The sequence below is a fragment of the Aythya fuligula genome, chromosome 22 (genome assembly GCF_009819795.1).
Source record: "Aythya fuligula isolate bAytFul2 chromosome 22, bAytFul2.pri, whole genome shotgun sequence".
Classification (NCBI taxonomy): domain Eukaryota; kingdom Metazoa; phylum Chordata; class Aves; order Anseriformes; family Anatidae; genus Aythya; species Aythya fuligula.
This window is the reverse complement of record NC_045580.1, coordinates 607,742-624,708: the sequence shown is the minus strand read 5'-3', so window position 1 is coordinate 624,708 and position 16,967 is coordinate 607,742. Positions and strand designations below refer to the sequence as shown.

The 16,967-nt window shown below is 50.3% G+C and overlaps 1 protein-coding gene across 5 annotated transcripts in view; it reads left to right on the top strand.

Annotated features, from left to right (window-relative positions):
• Nucleotides 1-16,967, top strand: part of KIRREL3 (kirre like nephrin family adhesion molecule 3) — a 316,766-nt gene that overhangs the window by 186,087 nt on the left and 113,712 nt on the right. Inside the window, exon 1 of one of the 5 annotated variants that reach the window (XM_032201816.1) lies at nt 10,455-10,508. The exons of the other annotated variants lie outside the window; for them this stretch is intronic. Within the exon in view, the coding sequence (XP_032057707.1) occupies nt 10,472-10,508 (37 nt within the window). The 5' untranslated portion in view covers nt 10,455-10,471. Of the gene's footprint in view, nt 1-10,454; nt 10,509-16,967 lie in introns of those variants that run through there. 5 annotated transcript variants of the gene reach the window in all.

Here is a 16,967-nt window from a genome sequence, read left to right as displayed (position 1 = left end):
GATTGCTCCATTCTCGGGTTTTGCTCTCGCTCCATCCATGGCTGAGCTGCCAAGTCTGAGCTCGGTGAGGAGCCAGCGCTCAGTGGGTGCTCCCTCCCCTGGCTGCGAGAGCATCGCCCCCACGCCTCCCGGGGCTCCTGCATTAATTGAATGCTGTATTTTAACCGCAGCCCCAGCCGCCCACTCAAAGTGACAGTAAATAGGGAGAAAACATAAAAGGAGAGACTGCAAACATAACATTTTGTGGCTCAATACTAACAATTAGAGGGGGACACAGGTATGTTTGGGAGCAAAGTCGCCCACCGCCTCTCCCTGGAGGGTCTGCTATGCTTGCTCCCTCGGCAGCAGCAGCATCCCGCCTCGCTGCCTGCCCGGCCGCGGGGATGCCTGGGGCAGCGCAGGTGGCTTTGGATGGCAGCACCTGGCCGGGAGGGAGGGCAAGCCCCGCGTGGCGGCGGCTGGGAGCTTGGCAGGAGGAGGCGAGCGGCAGCAGATGCCGCCTGTCAGACGGAGCAGATGCCTCATTAGCCGCAGCGCCGCGCAGCAGCGGCCCAGCTACAGCCCAGCTGTGCCGAGGGGGCAGCCCGCCTTGGAGAAATGAAGTTGTTCCTTGCTTTTCCCCTCGGCTACCTCCTCCCTTCCTCGTGCCGTGCAGCAGCTCCCTGTGCCCTTCCTCCTCACCCCCATCACATCCCCACTGCAGCCATCCTAGCTTAGCACCCGAGCTGCATGGATGGGGAGATGCGGGGAGAAGACAGCCATTGATTCCTGCCAGCACCTGACAGTGGGGCTCCCCCAGCTTTTTGGAAGGCCAGGGGGTTGACACTGAGCATGTAGTCTCTGACCTTATTTCACCACGAGCCGGATACTCGAGTGAGAGCGATCACTCATCGGCTTAAACAAAGTGTAGTACAAGACAATTCAATTAACGGCGAGCAGAGTCAATAGCGCGGCTCAGCTTGTGCGATGCTTCCCGAGCCCGGGGAAATCAAACCACGGTGCTGGCGCCTGCCAGCCAAGGCCCTGGTGTGGGAGAGAGGGATGCTGGAGAGGAAAGCATCTCCCAGAGCACCCCTCACCAGCAAGAGGCAGGTGTGCCCACAGGGGGATGCTAGTCATGGGGTTTTCCATAGTTGTCTGCACCCCAGGCTGACCAGTGGGATAAAAGGAAGGAAAAGGGAAGATCTGAATGAGGTTAGTGGCGAGCCACATGGAGGGGCAGAACTACACTTGTGATGAGGATGGGTAGGAGGGACCATGGCACAGGATTTGGGGGAGCAGCAGCTCCTTGCTGCTGGACAGCAGGCCTGGGGCAGGTCCTTTCTGAGCTGGAATGGCCATCAGGACCTGGCAGCCGACACTGTGAGAGAGAGACAGAGAGCTGTGTGTTGGGATGAGTTGGGAAAGCACGAAGGGATGTGATGCTTTTGCTGTCTCCCAAGCCAAGGCAGTTGGCTGGGCATGCTGAGGACAGCTCTCCAGTCCTGCCCACCCCAGTCAGCGACCCCGCTGGGGCCCTCACACTTCGTCCCCCTGGCTTGTGAGAAGTCTGCTTCTCCATCACCCTGTTCTCTCCAGTTCTCTTGCAAAACCACAGGAAAGACACAAAGATTGTCCCATGCCACCTCGCTGTCCTGTGCCCATGCAATGTTCTCTTCTAGCACATCGCTTCTCCCCTGAGCTTTGCCAACAACCCCCACTCCCACCCCCCCGATGTACTTGTAATGCTCTTCCCATGTTTCCTGGAGTTTGCTTGTGTTTGACGAAAAGACCTCATCATTCCAGATTTGTCTTGCGTGAGCTATCACAGGATTAGCGAACTGGAAATCTCTCAGAGTTTTCTTTCAGAAGCCAGTCCCTTGGGAGCACTGCTTTAGTAAGTGATTTTTCTGTTCTAGCCCAAGGAATTGGATCCGCATCCGGTAGCCAAATTGAATTCATTCGGGCAAGGTTAAGAGCCATTTGATACAGTTTTAGATTAGGTGAAGGCAGGCATATATATTTCATATTCTGCACAAACTGCTGCACAGTTAGCAGGGATGGGCCGGCGTAGCACTTATTGACTGCTCCCCAGTGATCCCGCTGTTACAAATGGATGTTACTAAACAAGGGAATGGATCCTAAATCTCTCCCTGCTGAAAGGCAGCGGAAATAAGAGCAAGCAATGGGCAAAGGGAATGGCTTTAGTTCCTAATGAAAGGCCGGGGTGGCTGGCGAGGTGATCATGGGCTGCCTGCAGGAGCAGCCCTCATGGGGGTGAGGGTCTGGTGGGACTGCAGAGCTGGGCAGGACGGCACAGGATCCCTGTAGAGAGGTATGGCCTGAGCCACCAGTGTGGTGCCTGGCAGTAATAGGGTGATGTTTGGGATCCTCCCTGCAGCGTGCTCACCTTCAGGCTTGCAAAGAGCAGAAGCGATTTGGGTTTGTGCATGCTGATGAGGGAAGGCTGATTTGTGTCAGCTGGGAAAACAGACACAGGTTTGAGGAGGACGACAAATGGGTTTCTCTGTTTTCTTAAGGTGAGCCCATCCATAATCGCAGTGATGTCTGAAATGCTCATGTGCAGTCGCCATCTGCTCCCTCCTGGAAAGATCCCAAGAGCTGCATCCCCTGGGGTTGGAGCCCTTCTTCTGTGCACTTGGCCCACTGCAGGAGAAAGGGAACAGAAACAGCTCTGGGGCATGAAGAGAGCTGTGGCTGTGAGCCCCGCACAAGGACACGTGGGTCTGGGCATCACTGGGTGTCCATATACAGCCACAGAAAGCAGTGGGACAGATCTCCAGATCTGCCCCATCAGTGCGGGAGGGCGTATTTGCAGCAGTGCCCTGTGCCCAGGCTTTAGCACAAGCCAAGTTGAGCCTGCGTGATGAAAAAGTACTCCAAAAAAGAAGTGATATTTAGGATAACAAAAAGTCCCCTTTGAAGGATCCTAAGAAAAATGGAGCTCAAGGCCCATAAAGTTCTGTACTTATTCACAAATCTTGCCAATACTCAAGAGCATGCGTCCCACAATGCTTATTGCTTTTCTAAAGGCCCCAGCTCCTGGAGTCATGACATGAAGCGAGGAGCTCTACTTTCTTTCCTATTGACTATTTGGTCTTTAATGTGGCAGAGAAAATTTGGAAAACATAACCTTTGCGTTCTGAAGAGCCGGGGAGCAAATAGAAAAGACGTACAAGCAGTTTGCTATTTATTTCTGTTTCTAAAAAAAATATATATATATTGTAGTCTCTTTTTAAAAAAATACACCTGAGCCTCTCTTTTCATTTTTTTTAAACTTCTTGTAGTGGTGGTGTGTAAATAATAACAGGATTTAGGCCTTTTTGTGCATCCTCCAACCTGCCCCTTAAAATGGTTGGCTGGAGGCACAAGAGAAGTAGGGAATGAAAAAAGGCACTGAGAGATCTGCCGGAGGATGAGACCAGCCAGAGTCCTCTCCGAGGAGCAAAGGGACAGGTGGGAAGTGAGGGTGCTTGACCCAAACCCAGGCATCACGCTGAGAGCTCTTCAAAGTGTGAGATGCTGGAGGAGTGCTCTTGGGCTTTGTGACGGCAGCCGCAGCCCCAGAGGTGGTGCTAAGGGTCAGTTCCTACCCCATGTGGCCCCTGCAAGGCTTGCTGAGGCTGTACGAGGTGGGTTTGTCAGCAGAGGAAGCCGGGGAGTGCCACAGAGCTGGGGTGAGAGGTGTGTGGTGTCACAGCAGGGACACCAGCCACAGCCACTGGCGGCTGCAGATCGCTTACACGCGATGCTTAGGCAGCTCTTCACCTGTCTTTTGTCAGTGCAATGCAGAAGTCTTCTTCCTCCTCTGTCCGTCTTTGTCACCCAAACTGCCTCTAAGCATTAGGTTCTGTTTTTTGATACTTTGTCTATGAGCAGCAGCACCCTACAGGCTCTTTCCTGTGCTAATTCTGTGATGCTTCCTCTCAGGGGGCCCTCATGTCTCATTTTCCTGGCCAAAAACCTGGTTCTCCTCACTTTCCCCATGTATTTACCCTCGTGTTAAAATGGCAATAGTACTGCTAGGGAAAATGGACAGTCTTCATCTGGTTTGAACTGGTGAAAAAGCATTTTTCCTATGCAGAATCCCTCCTTAAAAAAAAAGAAAAGAAAAGAAAATTAAAAAAATAAAATCCTTTGTCATCATTTGGTTTGATTTTTTTAATCAAACAGTTCAAAACTATGAGTTTTTTATTTCATTTAGAGGTGAGTCCAATCCAGGTAGAAATGTTTGCGCTTGGGGGATTTTCCAACCTAAAAAGAAAGAAGAGAAAACAGATAAGGAGGCATGCAGGAAACAAAGCTCGAGTAACACGATGCTGTGAATCCCACTGAACTGGGAATTAAACATCGCTCCTTCTTGATTGTTTCCTCGGAGAAGACCAGCCACTGTGAACAGTTATGACAAATGCATTTATATTGTTTGATGGAAATCTTCCAGTCAGTACTAAAATATAATATTGTGGGGCAGGATGGGGAGGGGAAGCTGCACATTTATCTGTCCTGCAAGCAAATAGGATACATTAGGATTTACATGGATAGGGGCATATTAGGACTTATTGGACAGTAGCTGCGGGTTATTAATTTAGGATAGTTGACAGCTGTGTATCCTGCGGCGTAAATGCAAGGGAGAGCACTCCCCTGTCAGCATCTGCAGAGACTGCAGCGATAAATCCAAGATGAAGCATGGCACTCATAGCTGTGATACCCTGAGGGGACGGCCAGCGTGGGGATGAGCACAACGTCTCTGCGGGCAGGGCCATGAGCTCCTCACCACAGCCAAGGCACAGCAGAAGCCAGGCTTCCTCCTGGCACCCCCCAGACTCACAGAAACCCCTTTCTGCTCCTCTGCAGAACTCATCCCTTTTGCAGGATCCCGCTTTCACTTTGGGAGGAGGAGGAGGCACGCTTTGGTGCTGGCTCTGGATGTCTCCCTGGGCCAGCTTCAGAGGCGGCTGTGTCATCTCCAACCTTTCAAGGAACCCACAAGGGCTTAATTAAAAACTAAACTTGGGCACCGTTATTCAGATGAGACTGGCGGCTCCTCTGCTGACGGCAGCTCAAACTTGTCACTTTGCTCGTGCTGCAGATCTGCACCGCAAGGTAGGAGATTTCAGCCGAGCGACAAGCCTCAGGCTGGCGTGGGCTGAACCCTGCTGCCATAATCCTCAGGCTGGCAAGAGCGGGCTGGGGTGACAGCAGCATCACCGCGAGGGCAGGGAGCAATCAATCAATAAGACTTCTGCAAAAGAAGCGTTGAAGGCAGTTGTTTGACAGAGCCAGTCTGCGGAGGTGACATAAACCTGACTCCAATCACTGCTACTTCAGGGAGAAGGAAATCTGCATTTCCTAATCACGTTGCTTTGGTCAGAAGTCACTGGTTTTCAGGTCTGTTCTGGGCATTTGCATGCTTGGAAGGAAAAATGTGATATTAAACATTGCTTCCCATCACTGAGTGCTGACACAAAAAGGAGAAACTACAGAGAGATGGGGTTTGGGGGTATAAGACAACCACAGGAAAGTGAAGCCGGAGAAGAGCTTAAAAACAATATAGAAAATACAGTGTGATAATGCAATAAGAGCTTGTGATTCCCAGCAAAGGCAGAAACCAGGGACTGAAAAAGGGGCATGTTCACGAAATACATTTATTCCTGTGTTTGTGGCTACCTGCCATGTAGGCAGTGCATGTCTGTCTATAGGTACATGCTTCAAGGAAATGGCAGTAGTGTTGCCCATAGAGGCAGTGTCATGTATGTGCAGCCAGGAGCATGTGCCAGACATATTCCCCCGTGTGTGCCTGCAACCAGGCACAGGGACATGGTCGTGTCCATGCTGTCCTCTGCAGGCATCCCTGGCATGGGCACGGGGCGTGAGTCTGCGCTCTTGCTGCATGCAGTGGGCATGACTGTTTGCACAGTGGGATGCTGGAGGATGTGAAGTTATGTGGCTGTGGTAATGCTAGCTTGGAGACCATGGGGAGGTTGGTTCCTCTCTCAGCCGCATAAGAGCCCCAGGTCTCTGCTTTGCAGAAGGGTGCTTGCTCCCAGATGTGTAAGGAGCACTGTCTGCACTGGCAAGGGTTTTATTTGCAAACTCTGGAACCTGTAGAGCTGTGGGCAAATGACACTGAGCTAAGTGTAAAGTGACAGCTAAATTTAGACAGTCTGGGGGAGGAAATAGGAGAAAAAAAATAGGCAAAATCCCTTCTGAAAAAAATTGCCATCCTTAAAAAATGAGAGCGAGTGAAAGAAGAAAGACCAAGACAAGATGAAACAGCCAAGGTGGAGAAAAATGAGAGTTTTATTTACTCCCTCAAAGACCAGAGACCTGCTGGAGGAAATGTGGGGTAACTGATCTCAACTTTGCCATTGTGCAACCGCTCAAACCTGTGCTCACAGCCAGAGCAATGCCATGCTGGGCTGGGGCAACCATGGGCGATGCCACGGGAGCTGCTGGCATGCATCCACTGACACCAATGGGACAAAGGGTTTTGTGAAAGGGTTCTCAGACACATGGGCACACTGGCTTCAGAATTAGGACCAGGAAGGTAGATGCAGTGACAGGTTGCAGAGCTGTCAATGGGAATCCCCCATACGTGCAGGGCAGAAGCATAGTAAGGGGCTACCATTTGTGCCTGGCATCCTCAGAAAACCCTGTGGGAGCTGGCCCCATCAAGATGGCACCAGCACTGCCGGTGTCCCTTAGATTTCCAGTACACAGTATTGGAAATACACAGCCATGTTGTGGAAATCCCACAGCCACTTGCACAGAGCTGTATTCCTTGCTCAAATGGCCAAAACTGGGTTGGACCACACTCAGGTATTACCTGCAGAAGGATGAGAAAGGCCACTGCCATATCCAGCACCGCATCATGGTAAACGTGCTGGGTAAGATGGACACAAAGAACAGGAAAATTAGCAATCATCTGCCTTGGTGTCCTGCCGAGGGTGATGCTGTACACACACACACACACACACACACACACACACATCATCGCCCCTTCAGCCTGCTGTTACTGAATCTCTCCAAGGAGATCCCAGCTGCTCTCAGTGCTCCATCTGCAGCCTTCAAACTATTGCTGCAGGAGGGGGAAAAAATAAAAAATTGAGGAGGGGGGAGAAACAGCTCTTCTGGCATTCCATAAATCTCAATTTATCTGTCCCTTTATTTTTATAAAAGTGGGAAGGAAAGGGAAGCCTCCGTGGAAGGAAAGGGAAGCCTCCTTGGAAGCAAACGTGTCTCTGCTGCGTGGGGCAGTGTGTGGTCCCAGATTCCAGATTTAGGGAGATCTCTCCTGGGGCCATGGGCATTGTCCCCAGGGCTGCCCCAGCACCATTCAACACTTCCAGCAGATGATGGAGTGCAGGGGGTGTTTGGGTGCATGGGAATGGCACAAGGACACGGTGCCTTTGAGCAGATGGTGCTGCATCACAAAATGATGGTGGAAGGTTCTGGTAGGATGCAAGGAGACAGCTCCTCCTTCCTGCTCCTCCTGCAGTGTCCTGGTGCTGGGGACACTGGGGATGTCATTTGGGGCAATATTTTGGTGCTGTGAGGCGCAGAGATGGGATGAGAGCCTAAGGCCTGAATTGTGTGATGGGCTCACACTGGAGGGTAGGTATTGCATGACAACCTCTTCTCTGTAGAGTTATTCAACATATCTGTGGTTATTTTGGTGCGTCCATGCTGCAGGGTTTGCTTGCGAGCAACCAGAGTGGAAGCAGCTTTTCCAGCCAGGCTTTTCTCTTTGTGGCTCACACTGACGGTGCCTGCTCAGTAATTCAGGTTTTTGTGGCATGGTGTAGGTGTGCACTGAGAGCTGGACCACGGGGCAATGCCAGTGGGAGCTGCTCGACCAACCTTTCTTTTGCTGGAGGTTCCTGGACCTCTTTTTGCTGCTCAGAGGAGGTGGCTTTGGTTTTCCTGAGCCTGGAGACTCGCTTAGGAGTTTGTGCTGTGTAGTAGCAGGGAGGTGGGAACCAGGCTTTGGCCAAGTTTTGCTGGAGCTGCTTTAGTTGACCAGGGAGGGGCTGGCAGTGGGTTTGGGGTGTTTCAGAGTGGGACCCAGCTGTGTGACCCCTGTGCTTACATCCCATGGGAGCAGTGTTGCAGGGTGTGTGCTGGGTGTGCTGGGCTGAGGTGTGGAACAAAGCAGCAAAGAGTTGAGCAGGCTGAGGGATGAGGCTGTGGAAGATGTGAGGTGCACTGCTGGCAGGCTTGCACCAGCACAGCTGAGAACAGGCTGTGGGTGCTGGTGCCTGTAACCAAGAGGACCCCAGCCAGGTGCTGTGTGCCCCCTCCAGCATCTCCCACACGTGAGTTGCTGGAGGTAGGGGGATAACCCTTCTTTTCCCTTCCCTCTGCAGAGGGGGAGCTGTCAAGTGCAGTCCCACAGCCCTCTTACCCTCTCTTCCTCCTTCCTACAGCACTTCTAAGTCTTTGGTTTCCTGGGCTAGGATATTTGCAACTTGTGAGCAGTAGTACAGCAGTAATTACACTCTCCATCACTTTCCTATCAAGAAATAAATGGAACAAAATCACATCCCGAAGTCCAGTGCCGACCTTCATTTCAGCAGGTTAGTTGCAGTTAGCCAGGCTATAATCTAGCCCTAAATTTGCTCAGGACCTTGCTGTTCCCTCAGGGTTAGCATAGCTGCAATGTGGGGCAGCTGCCAACACTTGAAAGTCTGATGGGTACGAGTGTCTGAAGCCCCCATGTCCTCATTGAGGGGAGGCTGTGGGTGGCTCCCTGGGGATGTGGAGGAAACACACTGTCTGCAGCAGGCAGTGCCTGCCCTCTTCTTTCCTTTTGTCAGGGTCAGAGGGCAGGGAGGTACTAGGGTCAGGCATAAAAAGTTCAGACCTAGAAGCTAGCTGGGAAAACCAACTTTAAGGGTGTAGGCTTTGGGATGCTGTGGTGTAGCATCCTGCAGCCCAGGGCAGGTCTTCTCCAGCCCAGTACGATGCGGGGTTGCAGCACCCAGAGCTTCTGGATGTTTGCTGGGGAAGCTGCCAGCTGTTAGGAACCATCTGCCTCCTCCTTGCCCAAATGGTTCTTGTGCTGGGACACACAGGATGGCAGTAGGGTCTGCAGGTACCCCTTTGCTGCACAGAAATCACTTCTCTGGGAGGATGCTTAAGGAATGTTTAGGTGAAAGATGCTGTCTTGATGCTAATAAAATGCTTTTCCTGTTTGGTGCTCCTGGGCCTCGGATGCTCTCATACAAAACATAGGGTAAGAGCAGGATCCTTGTGTCTTTATCCTACCTCTAGACTTGCTCTGCGCTTGCTGTCTTGTGTTTGGAAGAGGGTGGGGGGAGGAAATAGATGGCAATAAGAATTGTGCTCAGCTATTTTATTTAAGTTATAATCATTCCTAATCTAAATGTGCAGGAACTGTATTACACAGCCTAATCAGTCACATATATTGTACTGTGCTTTCAGTTTAGTGAAAAGTAAAAGCTATCTAGAAGGCAGAAATATGTTAAATGAGCACCTCGGAGGCTGTACGCCTCTTTAAATGGGTGGAATGGCCCCGTTTGGTGGCTTATGCAAACTGATTGCTCTGGGTAGGGATGTGTCTCTGCGATGTGAGTGATGGGAGGGATGACAGGTAATGGAGCAATGTGGTGCCTCACGTCTAGATGGAGGTGTTCTGCCTTCTGTCCTTGCAGCAGGTGACAGCAGAGTCCCCCAGGGGACACCTGCAGCTGGAGAAGGTTCCTCAGGCAGCGAATGTGCCTTGGACAGCCGTATTTTATCTTAACAGATTGCAGTGGGGGTGCGTGGCCAGAGGGCTGCTCTTCTCTGTGTGCTTGTCGTCCTCTGGTGCAGATCTCCTCCCACCCCAGGAGGGCTGAGTTGCCTTCCAGAGGGGATTTGCCTTCCTGCAAAATGGCACTGGGGGTGATGGGTGGCCTGATGTGCTGCAGGACTCGCCCGTGGGAAGCCCCAGAGCTGGCAGAGGGGAGGAGGGCTATTAGGGAAGCTGGAGCCTCTCCAGCTTCTCCGATCGTATTGTGGTTGTTCCCTCTGTGTTTGCCAGAAGCACACTTGTTTATTTCATCAACCAAATGCCAAAAACCAGATGCCTGACTTCCATCAAGGCATTTAATGATGATGATTATTGCTTCCTCTAATGCAGCCCCTTCTAGGAAGGGGCAATGCCAGAGCAGCAGGCAGCTGTTGACCAGTGGGTGCTGGTCTGTTTTCTACAGTATTTAGGTATTTATCTATTTTTGTGCAAGAGCTCCTTTTTTGCTGAGTTGCAGAAGTCCTGAGGTGGAACGTGGCAGCTGTTTTGCAGTGCACAGGAGCCCAGCAGTGCTTTGGGATGCCTTGTGCATGATAAAACCTTAGGTTCCTGCCTCCTCTCGGAGGCAGGGGAATGCTGCAGCTGCTCTTTCCCAGCGAGGCTATGAGTAAATAACCATGCATGAGGCACAAGGAGTTTTCAGCAGAGCTAGGAGGAATGATGTTTGGCTTGGAGGCTTATTTATGGTGTGGAGGTATGTGTTTCCCTCCCTTGAAATGGAAATACCAGTGGATGCTTAGGAAAGGCATGGGTGTTGGGCGTACCGGGATAACCCGCACACAGCAGCTGCTCACACCTTACAGGTCTGCACCTGAAGGTTTCTGTGACCAAGAATGATGTCTTGGATGAGCCAAGCAGTTGCATTTTGGCTGGTGGCTTCAGCTGGAGGGTGGGATTGGGCTCACCTCCTCCATGTGTCCCAGGATGAGCGTGCTGCGGTCTGGCGTCGAGTCAGGTAAAGGCACCGGAGCGGTGATGCTGGGACGGGGCTGTGAGACCTTCAGGCACTGGGGGCTGCTAGTTGCAACCACGGTGCTGCTTTCCTCTGGGAAGCACTGTGGAGCTTCTGGAGGCGGGTGTTTTCAGATCCTGCTATGAACGGCTTGCTTTAGAATTTCGGCGTTACTTTAATATTTGTCGAACAAAATGTTGACACAAAACAGTAGGCTACTTGGGTTTGTTTTAGCTTGCAATTTAGACTTAAAAAAAAAAAAAAGTATGAAATGAATTAGCAAATTATCGTGATTGCTCTGCTCATTTTTCCAGCAAGAAAGTTATCCACCTGGAAAATAGTGACTGGCTGCAGGCAGCAGCAGAATTTATTTCTTCAGATAAATGGATTTGGGATAAAAGACTTCTTTATTATTTTTTTTCATTTTAACTGCAAAGGGTGATATGTGTCTGTTCTGCTCTTCTGTGCTGAAGATAAAACAGGAAGGAACTTTGCATAGGTGTGCCAATGCCTTTCAAGGAAAAGTTTCTTCCCCCACCCCAACCTCTTCCTCCTAGAAGTAGCACCTCGGACTCGAGATCAGAGCGCTGTTTAATGTTCCCTTCACAACAATGCTGGCATGACTGAATCCCAGCACTGGCTTTCTTGCTATGTTTTCTGTTCCATACACATGCTACATCTTTGATCTCTCTACTTTGTCCTTGTTTTATTTCATTTTTTTTTCTTTCTTTCCCCATTTCACTCACGAAGGTGGCTTTGTCAGGGAAGTATCGTTTCATTTTCCCAAAGGTCCTGAGAGGGTGGCTGGCAGATCTCACGCACTGGGTGTCAGCTGCGTTAAATGAACACATGCAGATCACTGTAAATCCCTATTTACACATAATAAACACGAAGACACAAACCAGGAGATAATACATTATTGATCACAACAGTAGTGTGTGGTGTCCTTTGGAAGGCAGGTGGTGCGTGCCCATCCGTCAGCGCAGGCGCTCAGCACAGGGGACCAGGGGCTGCCCCACCTGTGGGGAAGTGCGAGTTACAGCATGGTGTCATGCTCTGTCTGGCCCACTAGGATAGTAGGATATATAGGATATTTCTCTGCCTGACCCCAAGTCTAACCTGTTGACCGCCTTTGGATTTTCTGTGCTCAAGAGAAGATTTTGCTACAAGTGGAGCCAGAGGGCTCAAATCGCATCGACTTTCCCTCTCAGCACAGGTGAATCTCTTGCTTTGTGCTTGGGCTGCACCAAAAAGAACATTTTGTACACAGGATCCCCTCGCTGGATGTGGGAGCAGAACTAAAATGTGGTGCTAGAGGTGAGCACAGCATGTGCAGGGTGCACAAGCACACAAAACAGCTTGCTGACTCTGTAGAGAGCTAGATCTGTAGGGATTGAGGAGGGTTTTGGTGATTTAGGGCTTACAACCCCTAAAAATAATCTTCTAGCTCTAAATACTCTGCACTTCAAAACAAAGTGTGCTTTTTAACGGTGATCTAAACTGCTTCCATCTGAGGTCCCTTATTGGCATTGCTGGCCTTGTACTTGTGTTGCAGTGATGAAGAACAGTGCTTTGATGGTTGCTGCCCTTGTAGCTGATGATTTCTTCCTTTTCTCAACATCTGGCACCATCCCTAATCTCCCGTGCAATACACGAAACTCATTCCCTTGTTTTATCTCAGGCTGAGGTTGGAGAAAAGTGAGGTTCTTGAGGCTTGACAGGCAGTTGCAATAGGTTTTGTTTGGTTTAAATGAGTTGAGAGTTCAAATCTAGGCAGGTAATGGAGCGGTTCTCCTCCCCTTGTTCGTTCTGAGGGATTGCAGACCTCGCTGCTCCTGGCAGGCTGGCTGCTGGGTCAGAAGTATTTCCAGGTGTCACTGTGCTGACCAAAAGAGCATCTCTTTGAAAACTGGATTTCTCAAATCAGCGAGTGGGGAAAGCTGTCCCCAACAAGCTGCCCCTGACCTCAGATCTGAGCTGTTTGCTCACTCGTGTGAGCTCTGCAGTGAAAACATATTAAAGTTCCCTTTTCCTGCGGCTTTTTTCCTCCAGGTATTTAATCTTAGTTTACAGATGAAATGTGCAGTGGAGAAAAAGATGCTAATCACACAGTTACTGCACTCTGCTCCAACCACTGAAAAATTTATTACCATCTGTCCTGGATTGGACAGGGCTGTGAGCATCAAGACGTTAACATCTTTGAAGCAGCAGCTGATAGCCTCAGCAATGCAACAGGGCACAGCTTCAAATCCACAGAGGCCATGCCAAGAACTCATGCGAGTTTGTACAGCAGAGATGCACTTTGGAGTCTTCCGTTTGGATGGTCAGAGGCAAGACAAAAAGCCATGTTCTGCTCAAAACTTCTACCACCTGGCTAGAAGTGTCACCTCAGCAGCTTCCTGGTGTCTAATGCTGGAGGAAGCTTTCTGTTGACCATCAGACTTGTCAATTCCTCCCAGATTTTTCTAGGTATAGAGGTGGCTGTTGTTATTTCAGTGCCCTGGTGGATGGATGGGCATCTAATGGGTCCCATCCCCCAGTGAGAAGCAAGCACAGGGCTTTGTGTGGTCAGGTTCTGCCAGGCTCTCATGAAAGTGGAGCAAAAGGCAAGGTCAAAAATGGGACCACAAATGGGATTTCTCAGGCTCCCCTGGTGTTTTGCCATGTGGCTTTCTGAGCATGTTGCAATATCCAACTGTCTTGGAAGCAGAGTGGTTTGATTTTTGGCCTGTCTCTGCCCTCAGCATGTTATTGGACTTACAGTTCAGAACTAAACTACAGCTCCCGTGATGCATCTTAAATATACGATTTGCACTTGGCTTTTTGCATGAGCTGTGTTTCTCCCCAGCCAGCTTTTCCTGGAAATGTACTTTCCCTCCAGCAGCAGCAGCAGGACCTGCTGAATCTTGGAGCACATAACCATTGTATAAAGTGCCTCTCCTGTGGCTGTGCTTGCATATGTTTCTCTCTTCGTCTTTTAAAAGAACTTAGGGTATTTCTGTAAAACCTTGCAAGTCATCCCCTTAAAACCAAAATTTGCTGAGCAAGGAAATAATTGCCAGCGGTGCAAGGCATACTCCTGTGTCTCCTGCAGCAATTAACAAACCTAAACGTGGGCTTGGCTGTCTTTCCGATTAAAGTCTGGCAAGCTGGAATACACAACGTGATAATGAAGCAGAGTTTTTGAGTCACTCTGCTTGCTGTTTTGAGGATACAGGAGCTTTAGGCTGTCTGGCTGAAACTAAGCCATTGAAAGTAATGGGCTGGACAATCTCACCCCATTACTTTTAATGGGATGGAGAGAGTGTGCACTCGGGAGCAGCGTGCTGACACCGGGGGAAGCAGGGGAGCTGTTCTCACATATCATTCGCCTTATGACCAACACCAGGAAAATGCCCCCCTGGCAATGAAAGCCAAACTGCTCACAATAAGTTACGGGGCTTGGCAGTGGGTATGAGGTGTAGTAGCAGGGAGGAAGGTGTGTGAAGGCATAAAGGGCATCAGCTGTGAGCTTGGGCTTGATTCAAACAAGGCACATAGTGAGGGGGAAACTGCAGTGTATGAGATCCCTGTTGCTCATGCGTGCTTCCTGTTGTATAAGGGCACAAGCAGGGTGCTAATCCCTCCCCTACCAATTTCCTCTGGCTTACCTTCCTGCCTCTTCTTGCCTGTAATAATCACCCCTGCAGGAGCAGAGGAAGTTTTTAATGTTCTGTGAACTACCATCCTTTTTGCTGAAGCTGGTGAGTGCCATTAGCAATGTGTCTGCAGTGCAAAAGCACGGCAACTGGAGGGATGCACCCGGTAGGGCCAGCTGCAGAAATGGTGAGCTTTCAGGTCAATTATCAGGGAAACTGATAATGCTCTGAAAGGGAAGCTGGGATGGTCTTGAGAGAAAGTAAATGTTGCAGGCTTAAAAGACTGGATGCTCCAGCTGGAGCTGAGGATGCTCAGTATCTTCCCTGGGTCCAGGAGAGGTGGCTAGTGCAGACAGCAGCAGGAGCAGGGCTGTCTGCAGTCGCAGCTGTAGCAGGATGCCTGCATGGCTTGGCAGTCTTGGTGATGGATTTGTTTCTCCCGACGGGTCCGAATCTGCTACTGCTGGGTTATTGAAGGAATGTGGCCAAGGCAGGGCAGCAATCAGCCTCCCACAGCCCAAAATTTGCCCACTTGTTTTCTTTTCTCCTGCTGCTGAATGTGACCAAAGCCCTCCCCGCCAGCACACTGCAGAGCTTCAATACCCCAATCAAAGCAGCCGTCCACAAGAAGGGACAGAGGCACAGTGATTAGCTGACCCCTTTGGTCTTGCAGCTTCCTCCCCTGCCCTGTAATTGGCGTCTTGTTTTTTGCCAGTGGGTAGGGACCTGTTTTCCTGCTGCCTGTTGCAGCTTAGCACCACGCGCTCTTTGAGCAAGTTTTAGCAGAAGGCAAAGAGCAGGAGTGGGGACTGCAGCAAGGTGCTGCCAGCTGATGCAGTGCTCCCTGCAGAGCTCGCCCCAGCTGGGATTCTTCTCTCCATTTCCTGCTCCCTTGGCCAAGTTACTCACCTCCAAAAGTTCAGTTACACCACCATCAGTGAGGTTCCCCAAGGTATTTAGGTGCTTCGACCTCCTAGTGATTTAAATGGGAGCTTAAGTAACTTGAAGGGTTCGCTTGCATGTGCAGATCTGACCCAGGGCGGCTTGTTCACGTCACTGGTCTCCTTTGACTCGACTGCCCTGCTGGTGGTGGGAGCAGGGAGGTAACTGGGGCCACACCATAGCTCTTGTGTAGCTGGGTGGCCCACGAGGAGGTGGCTTAGTGCAGACCAGTGCTGCACAGTGTGCCTCCTGCCCGCCTTCCCACCTCACAAGGGGGAGGCAGGTTAAGGAGTTTTCTGAAATTGCTGAGGCTTGGCAAGGAGGGGAAAATAAAATAGAAGCTGAAGATCAAAAAAAAAAAAAAAAAAAAAAAAGCCTTGGATGCACAAGAATTGCAGACATGCTGTGAGGTAACCGGCAAATACAATTTAATTATAAGATACACAGGAGTAATGGCATTTGCGAGGTTGGAGCATGATTTCCCAGTAATAGAAGGACTGCAGGGTTCCCTGGCTCTGTCGTCTCATCCTCAAATGAGAGCACAACTACACTTCAGTGCTTTCCCTGCCTTGAGAGGGGTTTAAAGGGCCACAGCTACTTGGTCTTGGAGGAGCTGGTGTGGTTGTCCAGAGTGTCAGGGGATTGCATGTGAAGGATTCAGGGATGTGAAGCAGTGGGCTTCGTAGGAGGGTCTGGTGGATCCAGGGCAGGTGGGTTTGATAATGGTTTTCTAGGTCAGGCAGAGGATAGCTCCATTTGCTGGATATTCCCAAGGTTTGTGCTTTCCTATATTCTCCTCTGTCTTTCTAGACTTCTAAAATGGATGGCTCAGCCAGAAATGCCTTCAAGGTGGGATGTGCAAGGAGCCCTTGTTGATCCAGAGTGCTGTAATAGATGTGACCTTTACAGTGCTGTGATTTTATTTTTATTATTTTTTGCTCCAGTGTGCCTACAACCTGTCAGACCCACGTGGGGACTTAAGGGCTCATTGCAAAGGGTTTCCAGTGCCAAGCTTTCCTTGTAGCTGAGCAGAGATGTTACGGGTGATCTGGGTGGGCTGTAAGGCTTTGTGTGCCTCCTGCTTTGTGCAGATCTCCAGGCCTGCATGTAAACGAGGCTCTTTTTGTGCCAGGAGAGCACTGGGTATGTTGTTTATTTCAGTATGAGATCCTCTCACCAGACTTCAGGATGATGCTGTGCTGTGTGTGTAGCTAATGTTCCTTGGATTGCCGTGGGACATGCAGGGGTCCTACAGCAGAGGCAAGGAACAGTGCAGTGGCTTTTGATGAAATGAGAAACCAGAGTGCTTGGGGATTAGATCAGGTCTTTAGAGAAAGAACTCTGTTCCCAAGGAACCAACATACCCTGGTTTTGCATCTTTCTTCCTCTCTGTTTTGTTCTGAGCTTTTTCATTCGGATTTCAGACTGACAGAGATTATGAGAGCCCTCCTGGAGAGCAGGAGCACATCCAGGAGCCAATGTAACCACTGGAGGCAGAATAAGAAGGGTGTTTGGATTCCCTGGGGAGCCTCTTTCATCGAGTGCAATGGGAGAGGCATTGCAGAAAGGTGTTCTGGTGTCCTGATGGTTGTGATAGGTTTCAGACTGATCCTCCCTCCTT